The sequence below is a fragment of the Temnothorax longispinosus genome, chromosome 7 (assembly GCF_030848805.1).
Source record: "Temnothorax longispinosus isolate EJ_2023e chromosome 7, Tlon_JGU_v1, whole genome shotgun sequence".
Classification (NCBI taxonomy): domain Eukaryota; kingdom Metazoa; phylum Arthropoda; class Insecta; order Hymenoptera; family Formicidae; genus Temnothorax; species Temnothorax longispinosus.
In genome coordinates, this window is record NC_092364.1 from 4,201,978 (window position 1) to 4,217,175 (window position 15,198).

The window sequence follows — 15,198 nt, forward strand, 5'->3', positions numbered from 1 at the left end:
CCCGCATCCTACGGCGCGCGAGAGAAGTCGGCTGGACTTACCGGACGATCAGGATGATCCTCCTAGAGTAAGACGATCAGACTTTTAAATTGGAAACCCGCGCCGCGATCGTCATCTAGATCGTCCGGATCTATTTCTTCATTCCTCTCCTGCACGACGCGACGGAAGCGACGGGAAAATAAGCACGATGGCGAAAAGGTAATATCGATAAGCGGGAGGTATACGAGGACCGTAAAGTTTCGCGATCCAACGCAAGCAGCGACGATCCTTAAGGGGTTTAGGCCACCTTAGACGCCTGAGAATGAGATTACTTTTTCGGAATTTTTTTCGAAATAGTAAAAGCAATGTAATATTGATTAAATACCATTGTGGGGTAGATCGTACTTTAACGTTATAGTTTAAGTAACGTTTAACGTTACTTAAACTATAAAAAACAATTTTTATTTTTAAGTATTATTTATTAATTTGTAGCAATTATAATTCTTCTACAACATACATTTTTTTCAAATGTCTGCCCTAATTCGCACGATATCTCCGAGCAAGATTATCTGAAATTAAATTACTAAAAAGATTTATTTAAAACACTTTGTCCTAGCTCTTGTAGCTGATTTTGATAATTCGAAAAAATAAACAATTTGTACAAGTTTAAAGAAAAACATTTTTTTTGCCACAAATTATCAATTTTTTATTAATTAAAAAATCCATTTCTTCAAAAAAAACTTTTTTAAAAAAATTATAACCAATTGACTAAAATTCGAATACTAAGGCCTAATTGACATTCTCTCTCTCTCTCCACAATTCCTGTTTTACAATTAGAAACATAAAAAAGAAGGAGAAAAAATTGATGAATAACAAGAGTTAAGGGATCCTTTGTTGTTCATGAGCTCGAATATATCTACGTGCTACCAGAATGTGAAGTTGGTGATGTTAAAAAGTGTTACTCAAAATATACTACGAATCTGTTACACATTATTTTGAAGACTATAAATGTTAATTTAAAATAAAAAAATTTTTTGAAAGTGTCAGGTGGCCTAACCCTTTAAATGGATCGTGCAAGAGCGATCAATCTAACGGAGTCGCTTTATTCCCGCCGTTCCAGCATTGATCGAGGTACGCTCGTAAAAAAAATGCGGATAAAAAATGGAAATGATCGTAAGGAGGTAGGGGTGAGTTTTGATGTACAACCTTGACGACCGACCCTCGTTTCATTACGTTGTATTTGCCGTTGAGTCGGCCGGATAGGCGATTGACGGTAAGAGAGGTGATATTTTTCCCCGACTTGCCCCAGCTCTTTTACGGTATCGGTCATATAACCAGAGAGAAGGAGGAAGATAACGAGAAGGGGGAGGAGGAAAAAGAGAGCGGAAGAGAGAAAGAGAGAGAGAGAGAAAAAGAGAGATATGCGTCTCATCTCTCGCTGGTAACTCGTCACGGATAATCTTGCGCGACGCGAAATTGCCAATGTGTTGTTTGCGCGCGTTCTACTTTTTTTACGGGTCGCCTCCAGAAAAAATACGTCTCGATCGAGGACTCGATCGAGGTTAATCGAAACCCTATCGCTCCACCGTGCTTCTCGAGGCTACAAATTTAGGAATCTCGTTAGAGCGGAGCTACAATCGATTTTGGGGATAAGATTAACGTCTTCGTTCGCGTCTGCGTTGCACACGGCGAATTCAAACGCTTTCTTGGGTCTCGCAAATAAAATACATGGATGAAAAAAGCTTGACTTCTTTTAGCTCGCATTAAATTTAAAGCTTTCTGAAAAAGTAGCTCTAATTAAAGAATAAAATTACGGTTATAAAAAAAACTGAATTTTTTATAATTAAAATATATAAAGATTAAGTATAAACTTTTTCCGTTTATTTCTACAATTTATATAACTTTTCTGCCTTCTATTTTTGTTCCACGACGTTATAAAAAAAAACGCTGGATGGCGCAAAATTTTATATCTCTGTGTTTTTTTTTTACATCTCTGCGCAAAACACGACACGAAAAAAATTTGCTGCGAAGAACACGGATCCATATGTCTTCTTGATGATCTTGTTATTAAGACTAAAAATTTAGTCAAGGGACCATTAACACTGCCACAAACCACCGAACTTTTCGAATCTCCCAACGGTAAAGACCAAACTTCGGGAATATGTAGTTACTGGTTGCAACTTCCATGTAGTTTCGTGGTAACGTATAAATAACTCTCTTAAGAAGTTCGCAACATTACATACGCCATGGAAAAATTGTTACGTATAATCACGAGTGCTTTGCGCAGGTTTTATCTCCCATAACGTCTAATAATAATAATAGTTATTCGGAGCAATGCTTTGTTAGAAATTTTATCAGAAATTTTAATCCCATTATAGAAATTTATTCCGTAATATATACGATAGCGTCTATTCAAACCAATACTTTGTCATAAATTTTGCTTTTAAATTTTGTTGTAAGTTTATTTACAAGTCTAAAAAAGAGACATGATTTTATTTTGCCTTTACAAATTAAAATGTTTATCACAAAAAATTGTCTTCAAAGTTACTACTGTTATTTTTCAGTATTTTCAAAATGATCTTATTTATCGCTCAACGGATATAAATATTCGCAGGTCACAAATCTGATTGGCCTCGAAAGAAGGAATGTGACGGGGAAGTTGGTTCATCTCTCCGCGATTTCTCCGTAGAATGCAAATAATCCCGGGTATTTTCTCGGGTGAGGCTTGCCACTTTGTTCGAAGGCTTTGAATGTATATCTCTGGATTGCGCTATTTATACATCGACCGAGAATGAAATAGTGTTGTCGAAGGAGCAAACAACATGACCAAAGGGACAAATACTAAAAGATGCAAAAGTAGAACGCGCGTTAAAGTTCTCACGTTTTAGTATTCTACTGTAAAGTAGGTATAATAAACAGGATGCAAACACTCCGAAATGTATGTTTCAACTTTTCATTCTTTACAAGCAAAAGACCAGCAATAAGTATTCCGAACCCCGCAATAGTGATGTAATATGAATAACAATGTTGGTACCTGGTATTACATTAGACTTCTCTTTGCTAAATGTATCGACAGCACCAATGAAAAATATCGAGACTGCAAAACTGCAATCTTTAAGAAAAATGATTTAAATTTTCCTTACATTTTTTATATTGTTTATACGTATGTTAATTTTCATATTTTCATCTTTATTGAGCTCACTGATAAAATAATGTTGGAAAATGATTATAACTAAAAATGCCCAAGAATATGATTACAATATTTTTCATCCATCCTAAATTAGAAAATAAACATTTGTGATTGGAAAGACTTGATGTCTATCTGCCGCGGCTCACTATTGTAAGATTAAAGCATTTTCTCAGCACTCTCTCTCAGCAGTCTTCCGTTCGACATTACAACGTCATGCTAGCTAAATTCGCATATTTATAGTCTGTAGTACCTTACGCATCCTTACATCTGTCACGAGGTGCTCGTGTCGTGCCTTTTGTACCGTTGCGAAGAATGTCGGAAATGGGGGAGACGGTACGCGCAAGCGAAAATGTACGCGTTCTTTGAGAAGCCGTAACGCTATCGCGCCGCGAGAGAGAGAGAGAGAGAGAGAGAGAGAGAGACGCGCGGGAAACCTCATTAAGAATCCTTCAAATGCTTTAGACGCTACATCGACATAATCAAGAGACACAGTAATGAGACAGAAAGTGTATCTATCTGAACCATCGAGTTGAGCGGAGGCACGGTGGTTATATCTAAAAACCTACTAACTAAGCGAATAAAATTTTTGATAAGCTCAATCGATTGTTCAATCATATTACATAATAAAAGTGTCATTATTTTTTTCTACATTAATTCTTAACCTTTAGAAGACGGGCAGGTTTTTTCATGACTTTTTATGATTTTTATTTATAACTTTCATATATATGAAAAGTGTTCATATATATATATTAAAGTGTTATACTACGAAAAATAAGCGACCCCAGTGGAGCCTAAAAATAGATTTCCTCTGTCCTCTAAAGGTGAAGAGAGATTTTAAATTATATATGTTAAAATTGGCTTGTTGACGCGAGACACATCGGATTCGCCTTGAAGATCCCGCGAGCCAACGCGAATATTGATAGCTCCACATTCAACGCAAATCGACTTTGTATACAGTCTTGTGACAGGCAACTTTAAAATTCTATCTCAATTATGAAAAGTTATACCGTTCTCCATGAATTAATAAAAAACAATTGTATAATTATATCTGTATTTTAATTATTCAAATTACCATCACTTGTTATTGCTGTCGATTATTATTATTAGATATAGTTACTCATTATCAATTATAATGCATCTTTAATTGAAGGAGAGCATCTGTAAAAAAAAAAATCCTGCCACTATGTCCGGTCTGTTATCAGCACGATCGACTTTCTATAAACCGATAGTGATTATCATGCGACTTGATGGAGCGCTTCTTTCCTGTGGCTCGACATCGCTGCCTCCAAAATCCCCGTATCAATACGGACGAATAGAGGACAGCAAGTCCGTCGACTTGCAGGTGCATTCGGTGCATCCCGAGCGCCGAAATCGCGTCCATTTCCCGCCATTGTCGGACACGTTTTCCAAAGAGCCGCCACCGTCCGCGCGGCTATTGTAGTCTTGACGACAATGGACTGATGAGCCGGTATTGTTGAACTCATCGAATTCTGTTTGTACCGGATACGAACCCGGCGACGCGGCGAAGAGAAAGAGAAGGGAGAGAAGAAGGGGGAGAGAGAGAGAGAGAGAGAGAGAGAGATCATAGTTTGTGAGATTTGTACGTCTATCCAAAAATCGAGAATCAGGCTTTTTTTTCAACGTTGAATCGGCTCGGAGTATAGTCTCGTATACGTTGGGCAAACAAACTCGCCTCGTCGCGTCCGACATCAGCAGCATCCGGATCCGTAATCCCGGAGGATTAACTCGAGACCGGAGCGAACGAGTATTTTCTTGACGGGACGAGAGTTGAGATTCTCCTGGCTCGCGGCTCCGAATATCGCGAACGACGGACGCGGGAACGCATGAGATACCGCGTCCTTCGCAATTTTCTTCGAGAAGAACGTGCGGAGCGAACCGAGAGATCTCTGCCAATAAAGCGGAGAGAGAGAATGAAAGAGAGAGAGTGTGTATATATACTCCGTGAGAGAGAAAGCAATTATACCGGCGCGCAATGACTTTTACTAGGAGACGCGCGAACCATTGTAGCGGCTCGTGACAACATCTGGAGAAAAACAAGAACTCCGTAATTACGTACTGCAACTGTCTGCCTCTCCAGAGAAGTATTGTAGAAACGGGAACGGACGATTTCAAGTTGCGTCAAAGTAGAAATTGGCGTTGTCTTCGACGTCCGCTTTCCTCCGAAAAATTATTTAACTTATACAGAGATATATATTTTACGTTGCCGCGAAGTTTTAGCGCGCGAATTAGCAAGTCGATGCTGCATTTTTAAAATATCTGCGGTACTTACTCTCTGAGCGCACATCATCTCACACACACACGCATTCGGAATTCATTCGCGGAACGTCTTATTTCCTTCGAGACGGATCGAAGGGTCGACACGAGGGGCGAAACGCTCCTCTCGTGGATGAATTTTACATATTCCGGATTTTCCGCGCGATTACCTCACACGGACGACGGAGAATTCCTTCTTTCCACGCGTAATTACCCGCGGCGTTGCCTGGCGCGACGCCATGCACGTTAACGCGCGGCTCGTAATTCTACAGCGTAGAAATAACAAAGCTGTATATGCGCAAGAAACGCTAATTTATCACATCACGCAGCCGGTTCCGAAGTGATAGGAGTTATAAGATAAAAGGTGTCAAAAAATAAATTATAAAATTGCGTACTAACATTAATTGTGACAATGTCGTCGCTTGCATAATAATAACTTGTATCTGTATGTATACACTCTTTCGATAAAATATTCAATTTGATAACATGAAAAATCATAGTTTTTTTCATCATTTGCCGAACGGAGATGTAATAAGACGATATTTGTAGTATTGTTTTTATCGCCAAACCATGCGATATAAAAGTTATGATAACATTTATCCGCTTCAAAATTGTTTTGTAATCTAGGGCTGCATTCCGATATTCACTGTCGGTACTGAAAATCTATATTTTTCTGTATTTTACGTCACGTATACTATAACTTTTTAGTACTGACAGCTGCTGACAGTAAATAATCGGAATGCAGCCCTATAGTCTTTTGTTAGCAACCTACACAATCGACTAAACTGAATGCTAAGATTCATAATTGCAAGTTCCATAACGACTGTAAACATATTATAATGACCAGAGCTGAGAAGCGAGCGGTGCGGACATGCGAAAGCGCATGAACACAGAAAATTGCAATCGCTGAGTCATAATGGAGTTGTTCCGAGCTTTGATCAAACGAATCAGTCAGTTGTCTCGTCAAGAACAAACCGCCATGAGTCTAGGGACGATGGTTAATGGGAGCCGTACAAAGGTTTTCCCGAAAACCGCAACATGTGGGAGTACTCGCGAGCGTATACGGGGGGGGGGGGAGAGGGAGTTTTTCCGAGCACGCGTCGATGCGTTTCTCGTCCGCGAATAAGCAAGCAGACGAACTTTCACGGCATGCTTTCGGAGATATGCGCAGAAAAATGTGTAATTTACAATTTATTACATCACAGAGAGAGGAACGATATTGAATAATAATATAATTTACGCTGCAACATCTTAATAATCGAATAGCTTCCAGCAAACGTGATGATAACTATTGTTCGCGGATTTTACGTGATTATTAAACATTCGTCATTTTTAATGAGTTCTTTAACAGCTATCAATTTCATCACATGCAATATTTTGCGTTATATTTGTTCAACATGTTTTCAATATTACCTCGTTTGACCTCACGTGAAAGGGCCAAGATTTGCATATTGTTTTTAATTATAATTACGAGTTAATTAACGCCTCATTTTACACGCCTCGAGCCGTAATTATTCATCCCATGATTTTCGCACACGAAAAGAAATAGCTATAAACAACACAAGAGCTGAGGAAGAACTCGTTTCACTACTATAGTGATCGCGAAATCACGCACGGCTGAGCAGAGGCGTACCCTTACTACTTACGCGTAACGTTCAAGTATCGTGAAGGATTCCTAAATCTCTTTTATTATTTTTTTTTTTTGAATGTTTGAACGCCATGTAATAAACTGAGTAGTATCACATTATGAAATATAAAATCAATTATATAATTATAATGAGTTACATATATTTAATTCTAAAGATCAATTTTATCAGTAATTATATTATTCATCACCATTCTCTCTCTCCTTTCCTTCCTCTCTCCCTTTCTTCTTTCTGGTAAAATACAATAATATAATTGTAATAAAAGTTTCCTTTGCAAATATAAACAAATAAATTATCAGTGTCGCTATAAAGGTAAATTAATACTTAAATAATCGTCGGTTAATGGTAAGTAAAAAAAGACTATGGAAAGCCGTATGATTGAAAATGCGGATATCATAAATTTGAGCAGGCGGTCGCGGAAAGCAAATCGCGAGGGTATAGATCGAAAGAAGATCGAAATGCTTTATAACGTCGTAAACAAAGCCTCCTTCCCGATTTCACGATTCTCCCAGGGCGCGTCAGACGAGCTTTTTACACTCCCGCGGCGTCGTAAATCTTCGCTCTCGCATTAACGGCAACGTGAAAGCACTGAGAAGAGATCTCGCACGAGCGGACGCGGATAGCTCGTATTCGGCCCCAGACGTTTCCACTGTTTATATCGTCTTACGCTTTTCTCTCATATCTGATAATTTTATACAATAATCCCTTTACCCCCGACACCTGCAACCGCCTGCAGCTTGCAGCTGCGCTGTTATTCTGAATTTTCTACCGCGACATATTTTAAAACGCGATATCACGTTAAAATAACGTGCGAATAAAATATAAAATATTATGATAAACATTAATTAAATCAAAATCTTCGTGATGGTAAATGTATGGTATTCGATCCGTTTTCGTAATTTCTCGATATAAATAAGTTTTTATAATAAATTCAATATTTAAACACATTATTTGATTCGTCATTAGACTGTATTTCAATACATTATGTCGCAATTATTTTTATTGATCCTAAACTCTTACTATAATTAGATTAAATCGAATATCGTCATTCTCCTACAATTTATGTCGATTGTATTACATAACGTATATATATGACTGCAATGTGTGCTTCCAACATGAGGATTGTCAATCGAAGGCTTATTTATTGGACAATCCAATTTTAGGGTTATCATGACGTACACGCAAGCCGTCCACGTGTCCGCGTAAATATTTCAACGACTAATTAACTTACCTTCAAGGGTGGTCTCGTCGGATCTTTCCGCAGCTCCGCGAAACGTGCCTCGAAACTGTCGTCCCAGTATTCCCGGCTCCGCATCCATGAGGGCTGCAAGAGAAGGTAAACAACCGTTAGAAATTTCGTGGCTCAGCCCCGTATATTGCTTCGTGGCTAATAAAACGAAAACGCCGCAAAGACGTAAATTTCGCGGACGCTCGCCGCACACTTGCCGGCGCGCAGCACACAACATCGCACAGAATGAGGCAATAACGTACGTATAATATACGTATATGTTGTTATACTTTCGTTCGGTGAAGTCAGAAGTGAGTTGATGGATGCTGTGTAATTTCGCGAAGGAAAGATTAATCGATCGCAATCGCTTTTAATTTAATTGTGTTTCACGCTTATTGCTTAAATGTATACTACAAAATTGCCGCGTATATCTTTCACGAAACTTAACGAATCTGGCAATTTCGCGAGTATCCAGTTTTATGTTCCGGTAAAATTTGATCTTTTTATATACGCCATTTTGCAGATTTCATTATAGACACTTTATTAATTTATACATCGCGTTAATAACGCTCTTGTCGGATTACATAACGATTGAGTGGTATTTAGATCCGTTCGCAATCTCGCGTGCGTTGCTCATTCTTTTTATTACCCCGTGTTAATAACGGCTTTATCGCGGTAACAGTTTTGACGCGATACCTTGTCGATAAGGTAAACGCACGTATAGCGAAATCACGATGACGTTGACTTTACACGAAAGCCTCGCTTTCCATTGAGATTCCCTCGCGCTGATCTTACGACAAGCGTGGCTTTGGATAACAAGGGCTACGACTTTGTTTAATATGTAAAAGAAAGTGTTTCAGAATCTTGAACGTCTTTGCAAACACAAATGTGAAAGGATAAAATGAGAAAAATAACGATACTTTGAGAGATTGAGACATCCCACGATAAACATTAAAAGATTTTTACAAATTAGGGCGTTCTTTAAGGTCCAATTGAAGATAAATGTCGATCTAAAAAGAAATATGCTACGTGATTTCTTATGGACTTCGGATATATTTATCGTTAAAAAGTATATGAGTGATAAATGAAAGTCACTCGGCAAAAGGTTGATTTATCGCGGAATTTGTACGGGTCGGATCCGGTGGCTTCCGGAACACCCTGTAGAAATGGCAATAATACCGCCTGAATACCGTCTACGGCGCGAATGGGCTCGAGGATGGGGAAGTAATGAAGTAGAGCGAAATTGGAATTCGCGAGGAATCTGATCCGGCCGGGTTCTAAACATCGATTACGCAAGTCCGAACGCGCCGGCCGCGCTGCGTATCGGCATATAGATCGTATAATAGATACCACAAAATTCGAAGATTTCCAGTTTCGGCGTACCTCGTAACCGCGGAAAATCCCGAGCGACCGTGTGCATGGCCGCAAGAGGGATATAATATAATATCAATCGGGCCATTAAATTTCAACGGCGCTACCTACTTCGTGCCTGCCAATCAAGATAACATTTTAACGGCCGGAACGCGCTGTTGCTGAAGTGACCGCAGACGCTCGAGTGAGCGCAATAGCGTGGAATCGGGTCCTACGCTGCGATAATTAATCACCCGTGCATCTCTCTCGATAGGGCAACTGTGATACGCGAAATACGAGACTCATAAATTGATGTTGTTGCGAACCGAATATCGCAAATTGCGCTAAGCGATGAAATTAAGGTAATAATCAATGATGTGCCCCAGGCATATAGAGATCTCAACGTAGATTATCCAATCTAAATTGTAAAATATATGCATTAATGTTACAAAATATGTATTTTTTACAATCCACGAGAGATAAGGCAATAGAGAATTTTCCTCGGAAAAAAATAACGGAAATATTATTAAATTATTATCGATTCTTTAAAATATTGAATTTTAGTTTAATCACATCCTTTTATCATCTGATCAAAAAAATTTGTCTGCGAAATTGTCCGGCAAATTTATCTGCAGAATTTTTTGAGTTCTATGATTTTGAAAGAAAAGTTATTTGAATGGAAATTTATTACAAAAATTAAAATTATCACAAATATTAATAATGCAATAGTGCATAATTGTTTATTTCGTATTAAAGCCAAAAACACTATAAAATTCTCAATTATTGTAAAATTGACACGTGCAAATTTTTGATTTACACTTTATTATTCGAAAAATAATCCTTCGAAAGAATAACGTGGCAATGACACAATTATTGCATATTGAAACAAACTGAGAGCGGCCAACCGAGGGGCCGCGAATCCCGTTTTAATTTCTATCAACAGCAAGCCGAGCGAATTAATCACCATAAATCCGGGATCGACGGCGGAGATAAAGCCGAGTCAAAATTAAATCCCAAGTGAAGAGCTCGTCCATCGAGCCCAACGGACTCACCATCGAGATATATCTCCGGAAAGGTCTTCTTCCACGAGGCTCTCCGATTATCCGGCGATCGGACGAGCTTTCTTGTAACGGAGCTTATCCCGTCGACGTTAATTAAACATCGAAAAGCTTCGCTCCCTAATCCATCGACCGAGGTAGCTTCTTTCACTCGGGATTATTTATCCGGGAAAGAGAAGATATTTTCAGATCTTCTTAGATTCGTTCTCCCTTCGTCTGGTTCGTCTTGCTTCAGATCAAATCGAATCGAGGTGCTTTCTTCTTATCAGAGATCACACAAATTTGTGAATGTTTATAACAAGTTTTTAATTGAAAAATAATTCGCATTAAATATAATGTGTTTCTACATAAATTAATATTAATCGCGAATTTAACGAATTATTATGTTGATTTATATTCGTGTAAGAATTATTGAAAAAATAACTAAAAAATTTACGAGGAAAGTAATTTTTCGCAAACGATTTAAGTTGGAGCATAAAATTTCGTCCTTCATTAATGCTTTGTAATTCGGCCAAGCTTCGTATGGATTGATTAGAATTTTAGAACCGCTATTTTGAGATCAATTTTAATCTCAAACGCCAGTTTTAACGGGACTACAACGACGTTGGTCGATCGGGGAAAATGTTCTTTTGCTCCAATTGCAACTAACTATCCCGTCCGTCCGGCTCCGGCTCCCTTCCGGTACACGGGAGCGAATGAAGATGAAGCGTTTTACGGGGTATCCCGGAAGGAGAAGATATTTCCTCGGAGGATAGCGATCTTAGGAAGATGCCAGGGGGATGGGAACGAACGGACGGGTCTTAAAGGGATATCGAAGTAACGCTATCTTATCGACACAAGTCCCGCAGGAGACTCCCGGGCAACTGCGTACGGTTTTACAAGAACCACTTTAACCGTTTTAGCAGAAGCTCGTTATTTCGCCTGGAGAAGGCCGATTGGTACTTTCTTCTTCCAAGCGACTCATTTGAATCCCGACGACAACGTTTCTCGAACTCCGTCGAGAATATCGAGTCCGAATAATACATGTAGAGCAGAATTAGCTTCCTAAGATTTGCAAGTCATCCCTTGAATTTCTTAAGCGCAGGTCACTTTTTCGATTTCTTACTTAATGCTACGAAAGCCTAACCATCCCAATAAAAAATTTTCATGCCTCCTCAATTCATAATTCTTTTATAAGTATTTAAAGTTTTCTGATTGTAACGTCACGTTATCTTTTAACTTCAATAATGCGAGCACAGGTGTGTAACACTGCTGTTAGATAAATCTTTTTATGATATTCGACGCGCGCTATGGGATGAATATTTTTAGACATCATCGACTTGTAATAAAAATATAAACGCAACGTATTCTATGGCTTAAAAAACCAGCAAATATTTCCGAAGAGTATTATTCTGAATAGTTTCTACTGAGTTCCGTACCTGAGACTTAAGTTTCATTAATTTTCATTCACATTAGGAACGGCGGCGTGCACGTGCTAATGTGTTTGTGGACGTGCACAACGTGTCGTCGGCGTAGTTAACAGCTGCACGGGCGATGTACGATCCGGCGGAATCGTCGAATCGATCGGGTCGAATGAACGTACCGAAATACCGCCGAGTCGATCCGTGCATTTCACGCAAAATCTACTGCACTCCACATCAGGCCACGAATGGAGGCCCGGAATAAGTTTGCGAACGGTGGGTAGATTGACGTCCCGCAGATACTCGACGATCGATCCGCGCGCATCCGCCGACAGTCTACTCAAAGTTGAAGCGATGGATAGAGGATCCGTGCAATGCATGCAGCGGCGGATTAATAGGCACACGAGGCTGTCAGCTGAGATTCTCCGAGATTCTCAAAACGCGGAAAATTCAAGTTCTAAGAGTTCAAATTTCATAATTATTAAAAAACTAACAATATGTGCGTTGTAATATATTCTCTCTTTCTCCATAAAAGTTTTCTAAATTATCAAAAAACGAATTTTCTTAACGATATGTAAATAAAATCGGATAAAAAGGGTACAAAATTGGCTGATTGAAACTTTTGAAGATTTTAATACACCATTGATTCTAAGAATAGTCTTGTATATATGCGAGCTTCTATGTCTGTCGCATCCTTTCCGAATCATCTTGAATGGCTGCACTGCGAGCGAGTTTCGTGCTGCTTTGATGCGTGTGTAAGAATTCCTTCACGCAATTTGCGGAAGTACCCCGACGTCGTTCCAACGAAATGTTATTTTCGTTCGTAAAGCCAACCGGGCACCGCTGCACCGGGCGCAGCTTTAACCTAGGCGTACTGCATTTTTGCGAGAGTAGATTACGGCAAGTGCCGCGGCTAACAGACGACCGACGCGATAAAAGCGTTTCTATCCTTAAAAACTGCACTAACTGTATATGCTGCACGGCCTGCGGCCGGCGGGTCTGTTCGTTCATTAATCTCGTTTTCCTTTTGCGCTTTGACCGCAGCACATCATCGTCACGGTCGCCGAACGATGTCGGTAATCCTATTTACGGCTTGAAAAATATGACGTGATTTTAAGCGATAAGGTGCGCGCAATTATATTCCCGATTATAAAATGATTCTTAACGCGGATAGAAATAATAGGTTTTGCGCGACACACGTAATTTTAGCTACAGATTACACCTGCTGTCCCGTTGTAGTATTATTCTTATTATAGATATAAGCAAAGATTTATAATGCGAATGGGAAATTTATTCAGCAGCAAATTTACGAACTATATTTTGGCAGCAATATACAAGCTTTTAAGTATGAAAATTATAGTTATAATTATTTACTAGATTACATTAGATAATTTATATATCAAACTATATATCTATCTAAATATATCTACATATATATCATAAGTCGATTGGGTCTAATATAGAATATACATATTGAACTTTAATTATACACGATATTCATCGTCAAGAAGCGATTTCCAGGATATAAAAATCTGCGATCGAGGATTAAATGCGCTTTTCCATCTATCGCGAGATGTATTTTTATATTAAGCTACATCACCCAAGTATATGAAGCCAACAATTTAATCTCATTCCGACAAAAAAAGAAGGAATGAAGAGCAAAGAGAGAGAGAGAGGGGGGAGGGGAATAGAGAGAAGGAAGATGTTCTCATTTGTCACAAATGACGCGGAGAGAAACCGAGTTGTTGGATATGGGGATGTAACAAAGTGACGTAACAGCGCGTGAAATGCGTTAAATTAATTGCCTCGAATTGTACTTAAATTACGTGCGGATTTTAATTATTGTGCATGAATTATCGTAGAAAGAGAGAGAGAGAGAGAGAGAGAGGGAGGGGGGAGGGAGAGAGAACAGAGTGACTCGTTAAAATCGCTGACTAATATTTTGGTAAAAGTCGAGAGTACCTTTTATTAATTTAATTCTTCTGCTTTTTATTAATTACACACGCGTGGCGCGGAACGATAATAATAATAATAATCTTTATTACAATTTTCTCGCTCCAAGGGACGTCTGATATTAATGTGAAGAGAATATCTGCGAAATGTTAATTCGCTGAGAGAGACCAGACTTTAAATTCAACTCAAATATTTATATTTCTGTATTTTCATACGCCGCGCTGGCGCTGTACAAATTCGATCTCGTGTTCCATTTTAATTTTTCTTTCACACCCGAATTGTCTATAGCAAGGCAGAATAAATGCTTATAATAATATTTACTTATCCATCTAATTTAATGCAATTAATAAAGAATTAATTCGTCTTTCTTTTGAGTTTAGAAAAAAAAACCTTCCCAAAAAAGATCAATGTTCTTAAATACGACAGTTATACTGGTTATACACCACCGAACAAACTTGACTCTCTATTGAAAGCGGAGCGTTTCACCGAGCAAACGCGAAAAAGACGTTAAAAGAGGTAATTATACGCGGCGGAGTACTTCTCGCGGCGAAAAATAAATTGACGACGAACGAGGCTCGCTGTCGAACCAGGGATCTGCTCAACGGCAGTTTACAATACCCCGGAGAAACGACAATTCCATGAGAGAAATTCGATATCGAGCGCAGGGTGGAGGGTGAGCGGGGGGATAAAGTTGAAAGGGGCCCCAGGATGCCGATCCCAGGTTTATTTTCCTCCTCGTCGTCGTCTAATAGCGCGTCAAAGGAGACACGTAAACGACGGCAATGACGGGGCCGGCGAAGCGAAGGCAAATGGGTGCATCCAGCGCGCTAAAGCGCTCCTTTGTTCCCGACACGTGATTGACGGAGAGTGGTTCACGGTTTCCCTCCCCGACGCAGGGGGAGAAGAGATTACCGTCGAACGCATCGGGGGACGATGTACTCAGGGCGCGACGCGACGCGGTGCAATCAGCAAGGATGCACTCCTGACCTCGTTCATCGTTGGCGCGTTTATCGCCAACCAATTTGCGCGGGGTTAGTTTCACGGGGGAAAAGGGTCATTTACGTCGCTGGCAAACTGACTTTACCGTTTTGTATAGAGGAGGGTGGAGAGGGGGGAATAT

At 39.4% G+C, this 15,198-nt stretch overlaps 1 protein-coding gene across 4 annotated transcripts in view; it reads right to left on the reverse strand.

Moving 5' to 3' along the window:
* Positions 1 to 15,198, reverse strand: part of Alpha-man-iib (alpha-Mannosidase class II b) — a 144,952-nt gene that overhangs the window by 27,199 nt on the left and 102,555 nt on the right. For all 4 annotated transcript variants that reach the window (XM_071783910.1, XM_071783912.1, XM_071783911.1 and 1 more), the window contains exon 3: positions 8,321 to 8,413. In XM_071783910.1, coding sequence (XP_071640011.1) covers positions 8,321 to 8,413 — 93 coding nt within the window. The remainder of the gene's footprint in view (positions 1 to 8,320; positions 8,414 to 15,198) is intronic.